This window comes from Bos taurus, chromosome 4, assembly GCF_002263795.3.
Source record: "Bos taurus isolate L1 Dominette 01449 registration number 42190680 breed Hereford chromosome 4, ARS-UCD2.0, whole genome shotgun sequence".
In the NCBI taxonomy this organism is placed as follows: Eukaryota; Metazoa; Chordata; class Mammalia; order Artiodactyla; family Bovidae; genus Bos; species Bos taurus.
The window spans coordinates 4739376-4754564 of record NC_037331.1 but is presented as its reverse complement, the minus strand read 5'-3'; the positions used below and the strand labels follow the sequence as shown (position 1 = coordinate 4754564).

The window sequence follows — 15189 nt, the reverse complement described above, 5'->3', positions numbered from 1 at the left end:
AATAAAGTTTGATTTTTAAATACAATCTGCCACTTGGTTAAGGCAAACTTTTGGGGAGGGGGCGCTGTCCAGACCCTCTGGCTCCTCCACTCCCCAGGGTGCTGGGTCCAGCTCTCACCTCCATTCTGCAGAGCAGTCTGCACACCTAAGAAAACAAGGCTCAAAAGTGGAGTAAGCTGCCAAGGTCACGTTCCCAGCAATGACAGCTGCTGGGATCTGAATCCAGGAAGCAGCTCCAGGGTCCTCGCTCTGACCTCTTCTCTGCGTGCCTGGGGTAGCTGTTCGGATCATTCCCATTTTGCAGTACTTCCCTGGTGGCTCAGAGGGTAAAGCGTCTGCTCACAAGGAGGGAGACCCAGGTTCAATCCCCGGGTCGGGAAGATCTCCTGGAGAAGGAAATGGCAACCCACTCCAGTATTCTTGCCTGGAAAATTCCATGGACGGAGAAACCTGGTAGGCTACAGTCCATGGGTCACAAAGAGTCGGACACGACTTCACTTTCAGTTTTCTTTCATTTTGCAGAGGAGGAAACCGGGGACCAGCGAGTGAGCGGAAGGATATCCACCCAGGTACCTGTGTTCCCCACCCACGATCTGAGCCCATGCTGATCCCAGGGCAGCCTCAGGGTAGAAATATCTGCATAGGAAGGCAAGTCGCCTTGGTCAGCCTCTAAGACTTGCTCTGTCTCAAACACAGACTAGCAGGCAGGAATGTCAGCCCCTGGAAAAGGGGCAGGGCAAGGGGTCACACCAGCCTGGAGTGAGGTGCGGGGAGGATAGTTTAGACCCCAAACATGGAAGAGAGAGAAAGATCCCACCCGGAACAAGCTGTTCCTCTGTTGATTCACGTGAACCTTCCTGGATCCCAGTGAGAAGAAGTGGGACCTGCTCATGTCTCTTCACACTGGCTTGGCCAAAAAGTTCATTCAGACTTTTTTGCAAGATGTTATGGAAAAACCTGAACAAACTTTTTGCCCAATTCAATAAATTACTTTAGGCCTCAGCTAATGGTGCAGGATGATAGTAATTTTTCAATGGAAGACTCTCTCCAGATCTGTTTAAAAAAATACTTCTATTGAGTAGAAACACTGCTCTCACATCTGATTGGTCTAAATTCTGGGCAGATAGGTGGGGAAGGGAGAGGTCTATGCAGTATTGGTTCTCAAAGTGGGGTTCACCTGGGAACCTGGTGAACCTTGAATTCTCAGGCTCCACCCCAGAACTACTGAATCAGAAACCCTCAAGGTGGAGCCAAGGTAAACATGTTTTCACAAGCCCTTTTGGGGTGATTCCGAGGCTCACTCAAACTTGAAAAATACTGACCTGGCATGGGGTGCCCTAAGGTATATCATTCCTGTCTGAACATCCCGAGTAATGAAAACTTCACTCAAGGCACTGAGACGAGAGGTGAAGATCTGAGGCAGTGAGCAGTTCACAAATCTCACTGATTTGTGAGGCTTCACCCATCTCCCTGATCTTTCTGCTGACTGGCTTGGACAAGGACGCCATGCATTTCTCTCACTGGCTCAAACACCTCTGGGAAAACATTCTTGAAAAGTACTTTTAGAAAAAACAAAGACTCAAATCATGAATGTATAATGGGATAACAAATTCTATGACAAACATTACATTTTTTAAAGTTTCAGTTGACCTGGAAGATGGCTGAAAGTACTTTGCCTTTAAGATCCAAATAAGTCAATACAGTTGCCCCCCAGTCTCCATGGAGGATGGACTCCAGGACCCTCTCAGACACCAAAATGCTCAGGGGCTGAAGTCTGAAGTATATGCATATAACTTGTGCACATCCCCCTGTGTACCTTAAATCATCTCTAGATGTCATCTCTAGATGAGTGTTAGTCACTCATTCATGTCTGACTCTTTGCAACCCATGGACTGTAGCCCACCAGGCTTCACCGTCCATGGGATTTCCCAGGCAAGAACACTGGAGTGGGTTGTCATGCCCTCCTTCAGGGGATCTTTAGATGACATAAAAATACAATGTAAATGCTACGCACACAGTTGCCAGCAAATAGAAACTTTGCTTTGTGAAAGTTTCTGGATTTTTTTTTTGATCCACAATTGGTTGAATCTGAGGACGGGGAACCCACAGATAGGAAGGGGTGACTGTACTGAATTTTTAATACTCAGTTCAGTTCAATTCAGTCACTCAGTCGTGTCTGACTCTTTGCGACCCCATGAATCGCAGCACGCCAGGCCTCCCTGTCCATCACCAACTCCCGGAGTTCACTCAGACTCACGTCCATCAAGTCAGTGATGCCATCCAGCCATCTCATCCTCTGTCGTCTCCTTCTCCTCCTGCCCCCAATCCCTCCCAGCATCACAGTCTTTTCCAAGGAGTCAACTCTTCGCATGAGGTGGCCAAAGTACTGGAGCTTCAGCTTTAGCATCATTCCTTCCAAAGAAATCCCAGGGCTGATCTCCTTTAGAATGGACTGGTTGGATCTCCTTGCAGTCCAAGGGACTCTCAAGAGTCTTCTCCAACACCACAGTTTAAAAGCATCAATTCTTTGGTGCTCAGCCTTCTTCACAGTCCAACTCTCACATCCATACGTGACCACAGGAAAAACCATAGCCTTGACTAGACGGACCTTTGTTGGCAAAGTAATGTCTCTGCTTTTGAATATGCTATCTAGGTTGGTCATAACTTTTCTTCCAAGGAGTAAGTGTCTTTTACTACTTGATAAGAAAAAAGTATTTAAAAATATGAAAACCTAAGGGTTCCCATTTTCCTATAAACTAGTCATGTCCTTGAAAATAATCCTTTCCTCCTGATTCAGGATATTCATGTTAGTAGCAGTTGCACATAAATAAGGCTTTCCAAATAAACATCTTATCTTTATATGGAAGGAAGTTCAGGAAGAAGGAATTGACGTTCTTCCCCAAAGATGACAATACATTTTTGGGTTCCTTTCCCAGAAATTAGTAAATAACAAAATCTTTTCATTTAAAAAGAAAAAAAAAAAAGCCTGTTCATAGCAAATGCTTAAATTGAATCCATATGCCACTCACATACTTAAAAAAGGAGATGGCTGCTGTGAGCCAATTTCTCCACTCATTCTGGGCCAAATAAAACAGATTTCAGTTAAAAAAAAAAAAAAAAAAAAGCTTTTATTGCCTCAGAGGGAGCTCTATTCATCCTGTAGGGTATACAAGTACTATTTATTTTTCATTCAGAATTCCTGATTCTCTACTTCATACACATTTTCCCACTCAGGTCGACTTTATCCACTCTGTATAAGTACATTAAAATCTGAAAAACATAACACCTTCTCTGGATGGAACAAATTTTTAAAAAAATGTTGAGGCCGCATAGCTAAGGAAACCATAAACAAAATGAAAAAACAATCTATGGACTGGGAGAAAATATTTGCAAATGATGCAACCAGCAAGGGGTTAATTTCCAAAATATACAAACAGCTCCTACAATTCAGTAACAAAAAAGACAAATAACCCAATTGAAAAATGGGCAGAAGACATAAATAGACATTTCTCCAAAGATGAGATGTACATGAAAAGATGCTCAACATTGCTAATTAGTAGAGAAATGCAAATCCAAACTGCAATGAGGCATCACCTCACACCAGTCAGAAGAGCCACCATCAAAAAGTCTACCAACAATAAATACTGGAAAGGGTGTGGAGAAAAGGGAGCCCTCTTACACTGTTGGCAGGAATTTAAGTTGGTGCAGACACTATGGAGAACGGCATGGAGGTTCCTTAAGAAACTAAACGTAGAGTTTGCATATTATCTAGCCATCCCCATCTGGGGTGCAGATCCAGAGAAAACGCTATTAAAAAATACACACACCCCAAAGTTTTGGAGCACTGTTTACAATAGCCAAGGCATGGAAACAACCTAAATGTCCATAATGATGAGTGGATAAAGATGATGCGGTAGACATACACAGTGGAATACTATCATCCATAGAGAGTGAAATAGTGCCATCTGCAGCAACATGATGGGCCTAGAGAGTGTCATACTGAGAGAAGTAAGTCAGACAGAGAAAGAACACCATAGGACATCACTTTTATGTAGAATCTAAAATATAGCACAAATGAACACAGCTACGAAGCAGAATCGGATTCACAGACATGGAGAACAGATGTGTGGTTCCCAGGGCGGAGGGGCTGGGGAAGGGAAGGATTGGGAGTTGGGATTAGCAAATATAAGCTAGTATATATAGGACAGATAAACAATAAGGTCCTACTGTAAAAATGAACTTATTGATAAGAAAAAAGTGTTTAAAAATATGAAAACCTAAGGGTTTCCATCCAGCCATCTCATCCTCTAACACCCTCTTTTCCTTCTGCTCTCCATCTTTCCCAGCATCAGGGTCTTTTCTAAGTCAGTTTTTTGCATTAGGTGGCCAAAGTATTGGAGCTTCAGCTTCAGCATAAGTCCTTCCAATGAATGTTCAGGATTGATTTCCTTTTGGGTGGACAGGTTTGATCTCCTTGCAGTCCAAGGGACTCTCAAGAGTCTTCTCCGGCACCACAGTCCAAAAGCATCAATTCTCCAGCGCTCAGCTTCCTTTACGGCCCAGCTCTCACATCCACACATGACCACTGGAAAAACCACAGCCTGGACTAGATGGGCCTTTGTTGGCATTGCTGTTTTTTTCCTGGAATTGCTTCCTCTATAATCCAGCAGATGTTTTCAATTTGATCTCTAGCTCTTCTTCCTTCTCTAAACCCAGCTTGGAGACCTGGAAATTCCTGGTTCACAGAATGCTGAAGCCTAGCATGCGAGATTTTAAGCATGGCCTTACTAGCACGGGAAGCCCTACTAGCATGGGAGATGAATGCAATTGTCTGATAGGTAGCACATTCTTTGGTACTACCCTTCTTGGGTATTGGGATGAGGATTGACCTTTTCCAGTCCTGTGGCTATGGCTGGGTCTTCCAGATTGACTGACATAATGAATGCAAAACCTTGATGGCATCATCCTTTAAGAATCTGAATTCTTAAATTCAGGATTTCATCACATCCACTAGATTTATTAACAGCAGTGCTTCTTAAGGCCCACTTAGCACTCCAGAATGTCTGGCTCTGGGGGACTAACTATACTATTGTAGTAATCCGGTTCATTAAGATCTTTTTTGTACAGTTCTTCCATGTATTCTTTCCATCTCTTCTTGATCTCTTCAGTATCTACTGGGTCTCTACCATTTTTATCCTTTATTGTGCCCATCTTTGGGCAGAACGCTTCCATGATGTTCGCAATGCTCCTCAAGAGATCTCCAGTCTTTCCCTGTTTGCTGTTTCCTTCTATTATTAAGCACTGCTCGTCAAAGAAGGCCTTCCTGTCTCTCCTAGCGACCTTTGCAACTCTGCATTTAACTGGAGATGCTTCTCCCTCTCTCCTTGCTTTCCACTTCTCTTTGTTCTTCTGCTATTTGTAAAGCCTCCTCAGATAGCCACTTTGTTGCTTTTCTTTTTCTTCAGGATGGTTTTGCTCGCCACCTTCTGTACAATATTACAGACCTTTGTCCATAGTTCTTTAGGCACACTGTTAACTGGATCTCGTCCCTTGAACGTATTCATTACCGCTACTGCGGATTCATACGGGATTTAAGTCACACCTGGCTGGCCTATTGTTTTTCCCGGTTTTCTTTAGTTTAAGCCTGGATTTTGCTATGAGAAACTGATGGTCTGTGCTCCGGGTAGGCTCCGGATCTTGTTTTTGCTGACTTGATACAGCTTTTCCATCTTCAGGTACATAAAATATAATCAATTTGATCTTGGTATTGACCATTTGGTGATGTCCATTGTGTAAAGTAGTCTCCTGTGTTGTTGAAAAGGTGTATTTGCTATCACTAGAGCATTCTCTTGGCAGAATTCAGTTAACCTTTGCCCTGCTTCATTTTGTTCTGTTACTTGCCTGTTACTCCAGGTATATCTTGACTTCCTCCTTTTGGATTCCAATCCCTGATGATGAGTGGAACATCTGATTTAGGTGTTAGTTCTAGGAGGTCTTCTAGGTCTTCATAGAACTGATAAACTTCAGCTTCTTCACCATCCAAGGGGCATAGACTTGGATTACTGTGATGTTTCATGGCTTGCCTTGGAAACGAACCGAGATCATTCTGGCATTTTTGACGTTGCACCCAAGTACTGTATTTCAGACTCTTTTGCTGATTATAAGGGCTACTCTATTTCTTCTATGGGATTCTTGCCCACAATAGTATATAAAATAGTCATATGAATTAAATTTGCCCATTCCCGTTCATTTTAGTTCACTGATTCCTAGAATGTCGATGATTATTCTTACCATCTGCTGCTTGACCACATCCAATTTTCCTTAATTCGTGGACCTAACATTCCAGGTTCCTATGCAATATGTTCTTTGCAGCATCAGATTTTACTTTCATCACCAGACATATCCATAACTGAGCATAGTATCCGCTTTGGCCCAGCCATTCATTCTGGGGCTATTGGTAATTCTCCTCCAACCTTCCCCAGTAGCATATTGGACATCTGGGGGACCCATCTTTTGGGCCTTTTATACAACTCATGAAGTTCTCACAGCAAATATACTGGGATGGTTTGCCATTCCCTCCTCCAGTGGATCCCAGTTTGATCACAAATCAAAACACTTCATCTAAAATGCACTGCGTTACAGGCTTTTCAGACAAATTTCAAGGGCTGTGGCTAGAAAAGCCAGTAGATGGGCACCGGGCGTCCCTGAGATCAAGGATAAAGAACACCCCTGGAGGGACTGAGAGAGGTGACCAATGAGTAGACAGATGGATACACAGATAGACAGGTAACCAGGCCAGGAAGGAAAGGAAGTGAGAAGTCACGACACTGCCACAGAGCCACTTACATGACTGCTAACCACGATACAGTAAAGTCAGTTTATGAATAAGCCCCAAAGAACCTGGACCTCAAGACTCGCAGGGTGTGATGCCAAGGATGAGATGAACAGGCATGGGTCAGCCAAGTGACACCACTGAGTAGGAGGAAAGCGTGAAGAGAGTCAGCTCCTGCTGGAGGAGAGCTGGGCTTAAAGGGGCTCCATGTAAATATCCCCATTCACGGGGCAGTGCCGGGAACCATCTCAGATCAATGTGGAATCACTCGCCCTTCTCTTTACACTGCTGACCAGCCTGTATCTCAGAGTCTGTGTGGAGCAGACCTGCTGCTGCCCAGGGAGCTCAACTCTGGAAGAGCCCAGAGCACACTGTCTATCCTGACCACAGCAGGGTGTCATTCTTCCCACACCCCATCCAAATAATCTTTTTCCATGTCACACTTTAAGCCAGGAAACTTGTCAAATAATGTCCTGGCCCCTGGAAAGGGAGGGTCTGATATTTCAAATAGTGTTTCAAGGCACATCATCAGGCAGATGAAGGAAGAAGCCCAGAGGAAGATGCCAGCTATGAGGATGCAGGCTCTGCCGGTCACCACGAGAGAGTCATGTGCAAAGTCACTCTGCTCTGAAGGCTCCACAGATACAAGGCCTCCCTAAATAGATGTTATGTCATGTAGAAACCAATTTCTAATGCAAACACCTTCTCAGCTTTGCTGTGAATGTAGATTATTTGGGCACCTATATTACATTAATATTATGTGTCATTCCTATCTCAAACACACTTCAGATTTCTTACAGAGCTTGCAATTTTCTCATTAAGCAATCATGCTCTAAATTTCAAAGCTAATGATAAATGTTAATCAACAAGTCTAAGCCTTTAAGAACTGAAGGCACAAAAATAGTTTCTGATCTTCCCTAATTGAAGCAATGTAGCACCTCACCTAGACTTCTAAATAAAGCTTACATTTTCACCCTGAGCCATCTTGTTGCTAGAGCCACAAGCTTGAAGGATGACACTGCACACAGGGACCTTCCAGAGAACTCACAGGTTCATTTAGCTGGTCCACGTGATGCCCTCTCCCTACCTTTTCTGATGTCTTGTCTTGCACAGGTGGCCCTGCGCGGGGCAGGGTTGGAGGAGGGGGTGCCCGGCGCTTCTTCAGGTCCGACTTGACCGACACCCCTGAGATGTTGCCAAGAGAGAGGGATGGACCCAGGATAACAGAACGTGGATTCACACACGGGGAGTTCGGGGTCGTCAAGCAGCCCTGTCGGAGGAAGAGACAAATAGAAAACCTGCATTACTCTGAGATGCTTCTGGATGCTTGACTGCTCAGAGATGAAAACTGAACACCCAACGCCCACCAGAGCTTCTCCATCATCGTTTTTACAGACAAACAATGTTTGAATCACAAAACTTTTGTTTGAGAGCAAAACCCTTCTATTTTCACTCTCCAGGGAAAGTGACCACAGACCCCATTATAAAACAGGTTCCTGGTATGAGGTTTATTTTGCTAATCGTGAAGGAAACAGCAAGACTGTTTAAATCTGTATGAGGAATTCTTACCAGCGAGAATCATGGAAAACTCTCGATCCACCTACAGTGATGAATTTGCCTCCTTAAATTTGTGACCTGCCATCAGACCGAGTACTTAGATGTTGAGAAGGGGAAGGAACAGATCAACAGGTGTGTTTCTCCTGGAACGCAGAAGCAGCGCATCTTGGCCGTCTGGAGCAGCATCTCACCCCCTGCCTGGAAGGGGCTTAGGTTTCTCCTAATTTGGGGAAGTTTCAAATAATTGACAGGGCAGTATAAACAGCCTGCCCTGGATATTTCATGTGACCATCAAATGCAGTACTTCATGACAGATCCCTAATTAACTGAAAACAAATTCAACCTAACACCCTAGTTAATTGCTCCCAAGGAGCAACGTCTATATCCAGGGAGCAGACTAAAGGCATATATATGTATTTTTTTCAGTTCTTCCTCCTAGGTTCTATTTAGTGGAATAATGCAAGTGTTAGTGCAGGGAAGAGCATTTAGATAACTAGCAGTCTAATTCCAAATTAAAACCGAAATGGATGCCCATCCCTTACCCTTCTATGCCCTCTGTCCTGCCCTGACCCTCCCCAGAACCAGCGTTTCCACTCCACGCGGTCCACACTGAGGGCCAGTGCGTGGAGTGGTCAGTACACAGATGCAGGGGACCCAGAACCAGCGTCTCCACTCCACGCGGTGCACACTGAGGGCCAGTGTGTGGAGTGGTCAGGCCGCAGATGAAGGGGACCCAGAACCAGCGTCTCCACTCCACGCGGTGCACACTGAGGGCCAGTGTGTGGAGTGGTCAGGCTGCAGATGAGGGGGACCCAGAACCAGCGTCTCCACTCCACGTGGTCCACACTGAGGGCCAGTGGAGTGGTCAGGCTGCAGATGAAGGGGACCCAGAACCAGCGTTTCCACTCCACGAGGTGCACACTGAGGGCCAGTGTGTGGAGTGGTCAGGCTGCAGATGAAGGGGACCCAGAACCAGCGTCTCCACTCCACGCGGTGCACACTGAGGGCCAGTGTGTGGAGTGGTCAGGCTGCAGATGAGGGGGACCCAGAACCAACGTCTCCACTCCATGCGGTGCACACTGAGGGCCAGTGGAGTGGTCAGGCCGAAGATGAGGGGACACACTGCCGGGACTCGTGACTTTGCCACTGATAAGCTGGGTGACCTTGGAGAGGTTTCGTAACTTCTCTCTGCCTCAGTTTATCTCCTGCAAAATTGAGGTCAATAATAGTACCTCCATCCCAGAGAAATGGTGAGAACGAAATGGGTTACAATAGGTGAAAGAGGCTTAAGAGAGTTCAAGGCACAAAGTGAGCATCCAGTATGTGCTGTTACGGTCATTATGCATTTGTATGGTTTTTTTTCTCCCCCGTTACGGTGTGAGCCCCATGAGGACAGTGGCCATTCCCTTTTTGCAGTCATAGCCGAGTCCCAGGCTCCCAGCAGCTCCTGGTAACTGGTGGGCCCTTGAGTCCACACAAGCAGGAGTGAGTGGGTGGGCAAATCTGCCTTACATTTCACACCAGGAACTTGTGGGTGAGCCATCAGCTCACCACATTTGAAATAAATATAGAAAGAAAACTCACCACTCAATAGCAGCCCTGTAAGACGTGCCCTCAGCCTATTCTGTTCTGCCAATTACATCAGTATTGTTTCCTGAGAAGATTTTTGAGACTTAGATTTTCTTGTACTTAAATATTAACATCAAAGGAAAGTGGAATCCCTGCTTCTTATGCCAATTCATGCTTTCCTGCAAGACGCTATCAAACATACTGATAATCAAAAGCAGAATCCCCATAGCAGGTCAGGGACCCACAGGAAAGAGCCCTACACCCAGAAAACTAAACCCAGGCTCCCACATAAAAATGTAAAGAAAAAATGTCAGTTGTTTCTCCCAAATCCTCGAGTTTTGCAGACGTCAGATGTGTACTAAGCAGTCGCTAAGTCACGTCTGACTTTTTAGTGACCCCATTGACTGTAGACTGCCAGGTTCCTCCATGGGATTTCCCAGGCAAGAATACTGGAGTGCGTTGCCATTTCCTTCTCCAGGGGATCTTCTTGACCCAGGGATTGAGCCCACATCTTCTGTACTGCAGGCAGATTCCTTACCGCTGAGCCACCAGGGAAATCTCCTACTAAGCAAATGAGCCAATGCAAAATGAACTCTTAAATACTTCCATCTACCTTACACGTACCTCCATTGCAACTGTGAACACAGAAAAAGACAAAAGAACTTAAGTGCACTCAACAATGCTGGGTCTGGATGGTAAATGAAGCAAACCAGAGCAAGGGCTAGGCTGACCCAAGTCTGGAGCTGGGCATGCATTACACTGAACGGCTGGCTCGCTCGCATGCCCCCCACCCCATTCGAGAGGATACAAACTCATGCTGTAGAGGTTTGTTAAGGCCTGTGAAGCACAGCAGAGAACCCTATCCACTGCCTGCATCTCTGGAGCGTGCCCAGACCCATTGGCATCCCTTAAACATGGACTTTGTGACAGGGTGCCTCGCATTCCTGACCCTGATTGCTTTTCTTCCCTCTTCCCTGTCTACACTGGCACTGCCAGTCCTTCTTGCCTCAGTCCTCACCACAACTATGCCTGCCTGGCAGAAGCCTCAGCGCCTCTTTCAACTCACTTTGGTTCCTTCAGTGCCCCAAGCATGTTCCCGGCTCTGTGCAGACACTCTGTTAAAAGCACTTCACAGCACATCTATTTTATATCTATTTCAGGCTCTTCCTCTGTAACCCTGCTGCCCTTACAGCACCGGGACTTCTGAGTCTGTCAACTCTTTCCTGAAGTGGGGGGGCTGCCTCAGCGCCCACCCTGCACACACAAGCAGGAACAGCTCCATCTTTAAAACGAAGGACCTTCCACTCACTTCAAAGTTGCTGTCAGCACCCAGCGTGTTTCTGTCACGTTAGATGTGTCCCATATATGTGGTTTCCCTCCTTTGATAAGTATTTTTGGTAAGAATGATCTCATCAGGGCCACAGAGAGATGGCCTTGACAGCAGAGAGTTGGAGCCCAGGGCCACCGATCCTGGCTGTCTCCAGTCCTGACACCCGTCACTGACGGGCTTCACAGTGTCCACGTCTCTGGAACAGAGCTGAGTTCTGACACCACAGGTCTTTTAGCCAACTCTGTTCTACAGAGCACACACAGCTCTCTCCCAAACCCAGCCCATGCTTCACACCCTCAGTGTCAGTGTCCCCTAGTTCTCGGTCCACCGAGCCCTCTCATCGCTGAAACACAGCAACGCTTCTCAATTTTCAATCCAGGGGCGGCCAAAACATCTTGGCTGCCCAGAGGATATTTGTGGTTTAACTCGTTTCCTTCTTTCCCCACTCCTGGAATTTGCGCACACAATAAAGAAAAAAAAATCCACAGAATAATTTGGATAGAAACATTGCTAAGTACTGGATGTCGTTTGGGAGGCTAATTCATATCAGTGTAAAATAAGATGGTAAACCGCACTGTGGCCCATGTAGCCTGGGGTCTAGACAGCCTGGTCCACGCCTCCTGTTCCAGTTGGGTTTTCTCCTGCTGTGCAGTGGCCAAGTTTCACGGGGAACAGACCACGGCTTGCCTGCAGGAGGGATCTCATTTCCTGCTCTTGTCCAAACTGTTCAATATCATTTAAAAAAAAAAAAAAATCAAATCCGTTTCTCATAGGGGAGTGAGTCATACCTTCCTACAAAGGTTGGCAGAAAAATTCACAGGTTCTGGCTTTCATAGTCACATCAGATTTTCTTAGTTTTTTTCTCCTGTGATGGAAGCCCAATAAATCATTAAGAAAGAGCAATGGATAATGAAAACGGGGATAAAGCAAACCCTACTGACAGGGCCCATAAGAGGTCTCATTGTTAAGATGGCTCATTATGTTGACCTCGCAAACAGAGAATAAAATCAGTGATCCTCGAGACTGACCAAACTGCCCAAAAGACATTCTGTTTTCTCACTGGCCCTACCTTCTCAAAGCTACGAGACCACCAGCTACAATCTCCACCAGGAGGTCCAGACCTCTGGCTCCGTGACCACAGGACTCAACTACAGGCTGAAATTTAACCATCCCTTCAGAGAATTTTTCATTGGCAGGGCATAAGAAAGACCCCATCAGAAATGGAGGACACTGGTTCTCCTTAAGGGCCAGTCACCCTCTCTTTTCCCTCTAATAAATTCCCCTTTTCTTGCCTGACTGCCCAGCTTGCTTTCTTTTTCTCTGAATTTGCCTTACACCAACCTTTAGGACCCGGAACTCGTGGGACTTCAGACTGTGGGGTGTACACCTCCTTTGCGGTCACTGGAGGGCTAGTCAGATGGGAAACAGTACTAATGCCATGAATTCACACCACCACTGACAGCCTACGGATTTATTACCTTCAGTATAAAATGATAAGATGGGACTTCACTGGTGATCCAGTGGCTCAGAATCCCAGCTTCCAGGTCAGGGGGCCTTGGTCAGGGAGCTAGATCCTGCGTGCTGAAACTAAGAGTCTGCATGCCACAGCTAAAATTACACAAGCTGCAACTGAAGACCCTATGTGCCTTCACTGAAGATCGAAGATCCCACACGCCTCAACTAAGACTCGGTGGAGCCACATACATGAACAAATACTAAAAAAAATTAAGATGATAATTTGATCCCATCTCACATGCACAGCTGGAGGTGGAGGATTGGGAAACAGCTTTGGGATCTGTTCATTTTGCCATAGATATCTAATTTTGAGTTAAATACGTATATTTGTTTTTGTTTGAAATGTACTCTAAATTCTAGTGAATCCTGATCTCCTTCTGCTGTCATTGCAGCCAGAACAACAACCGTGGAGACCACTGTTCCTGCAGTGATGGTCTCAGTAGGTTAGGGGCAGAGCTAATTCTTAAGGCCAAACCTACAGTCACCCCTTCCCCACCCCCCGCCCCTGGGAGCTCATGGGTTCTCAGGATGGCTCAACTGAAAAAAAATGCATAGCTGAAAAGTTGAGAATTATGTTTTATTCAGTAGACAAAACTGAGGACTTAAGCCTGGGACACAGCCCTTCTGAGAGCTCTGACGGACAGCTCAGAAGAGCTAAGGTGGGAGGAGCCAGAATATATAGGGATTTTTGCAACTCGAAACATCAAAAGAGTGCCGTTAATTAAGGAGAACCAGACATCACGCTTCTCTTTATATGGGAAGAGGCAAGTCTGGCTCACTGAAATCATCACTTGGACATCTACCTCAGCCACCTGAAGCCAGCTTCCTGTGGAGTTTTCTCATCCTGAGTCTTCTCAGGGTCTGCCTTGTGGGTGGCTGCAGAGTCTGCTGGTTTAATGGTGGGGATCCTGTTTCCATCCCGAGTTCCCTTACATCTGGGTGGCTGTAGTGTGACGACGTGATGACTGCAACACCCTTTGGTTTAATGGTGGGGATCCTGTTTCCATCCCGAGTTCCCTTACATCTGGGTGGCTGTAATGTGACGACATGATGACTGCAACACCCTTTGGTCTGCTGCTACACCAGCGACATTTGTTTCACTGACACAAACTCCCTTGGCTTCTCTCTGGGGAGAGGCACAAACCCTGAGGGTTTTCCAAGCAGCCATCCTGAGAAGCTGTGAGCTCCTAGGCGCGGGTGGGTGACTGTAGGTTTGGCCTTAAGAATTAGTTCTGCCCCTAACCTGTCAGGACCATCCGTGCAGGCAGAGTGGTCTCCACGGGGCCAGCACTGCCGTGACAGCTCCCTATAGCGCTGGGGAAGGCTCTGGGAGTGCTGGGTCTCCCTGGAATGATTCTTGGGTTCACAGGGACTGCAAAGAGCAGGTTCTCCTCTTTACTCATTTACTCATAATCCACTGGGCAGGACACTGAGAGTGCCCAAGGTGAGCATCACCCTATCTGTGTGGGCCCCACTGTATCCTCTGCTGCAGCTGCTGACGTCACCCGCCTCAGGCAACTCTACAGGCATCCATGTCACAGCTGAAGGGGGCCTCTGTCCCTAGAAACAGGAAGGGCGCTGTGAACTCTGACTAGAATATGCTTCTGAGATAAATGGGGCAATGCTGTACTTGAAAAATTTCTGTCTAAATTGTTTCTGGGACTTCCCTGGTGGTCCAGTGGTTAAGACTTCACTTTCCAGTGCTGGGGGTGTGGGTTCAATCCCTGCCAGAGGAGCTTAGATCTCACATGCCTTGCAGCCAGAAAGTCAAAACTTTATAAAACAGAAGCAATATTGCCACAAATTCAATAAAAACTTTAAAAAATGGTTTCATAAAGAAGTAAGGATGAAGAGTTATTTGTTCCCATTTCTCAAAACTGTTCATTCTGGCAAAAAAAGACTATCTTGCGAGAATCAAGCATATGATAAAGGAGACCTTTTGACATGGTTGGTGAGGCATTCAGACAGAGGTTTTGGCCTAAATATTGAGGAAAATATTTTGGTTATAGTAAGTACAATCTGAAATAGCCATCAACGATTTTATCAGCATCACATGCTTCTAAATTAGACCAGATATTCTTAGGATGGCATGGTTTTAGAGTTTTAATGGGGAGAAAAGCTGAGGCCCAAGGAAATGAATTGAACTCCTCAGGATGCCTGAGCTCCTGGGGAATGGGATTCAACTGGTCAGTTCCAAGCATCCTGCATCCCTCCTCTCCGTTCACCATGCTGTCCCCTTTTGAAAGGATTTCAATAGCTTTGCTTTTCTCTTTTTCCTTTCTCTCTTCCTTCCCTCCTTCCTTCCTTGTTTCGTTCTCTCTTTATCAAAAAATTCAGTGGGAGAGAAGTTAGTCAGACCTGTTACCACATCATCCTTTCTTCGGAT

The 15189-nt window shown here is 45.9% G+C and overlaps 1 protein-coding gene across 5 annotated transcripts in view; it reads right to left on the bottom strand.

The window, feature by feature from the left end:
• Positions 1-15189, bottom strand: part of COBL (cordon-bleu WH2 repeat protein) — a 303653-nt gene that overhangs the window by 131663 nt on the left and 156801 nt on the right. For all 5 annotated transcript variants that reach the window (XM_059885790.1, XM_059885792.1, XM_024990960.2 and 2 more), the window contains one exon: positions 7920-8102. In XM_059885790.1, the coding sequence (XP_059741773.1) occupies positions 7920-8102 (183 nt within the window). The remainder of the gene's footprint in view (positions 1-7919; positions 8103-15189) is intronic.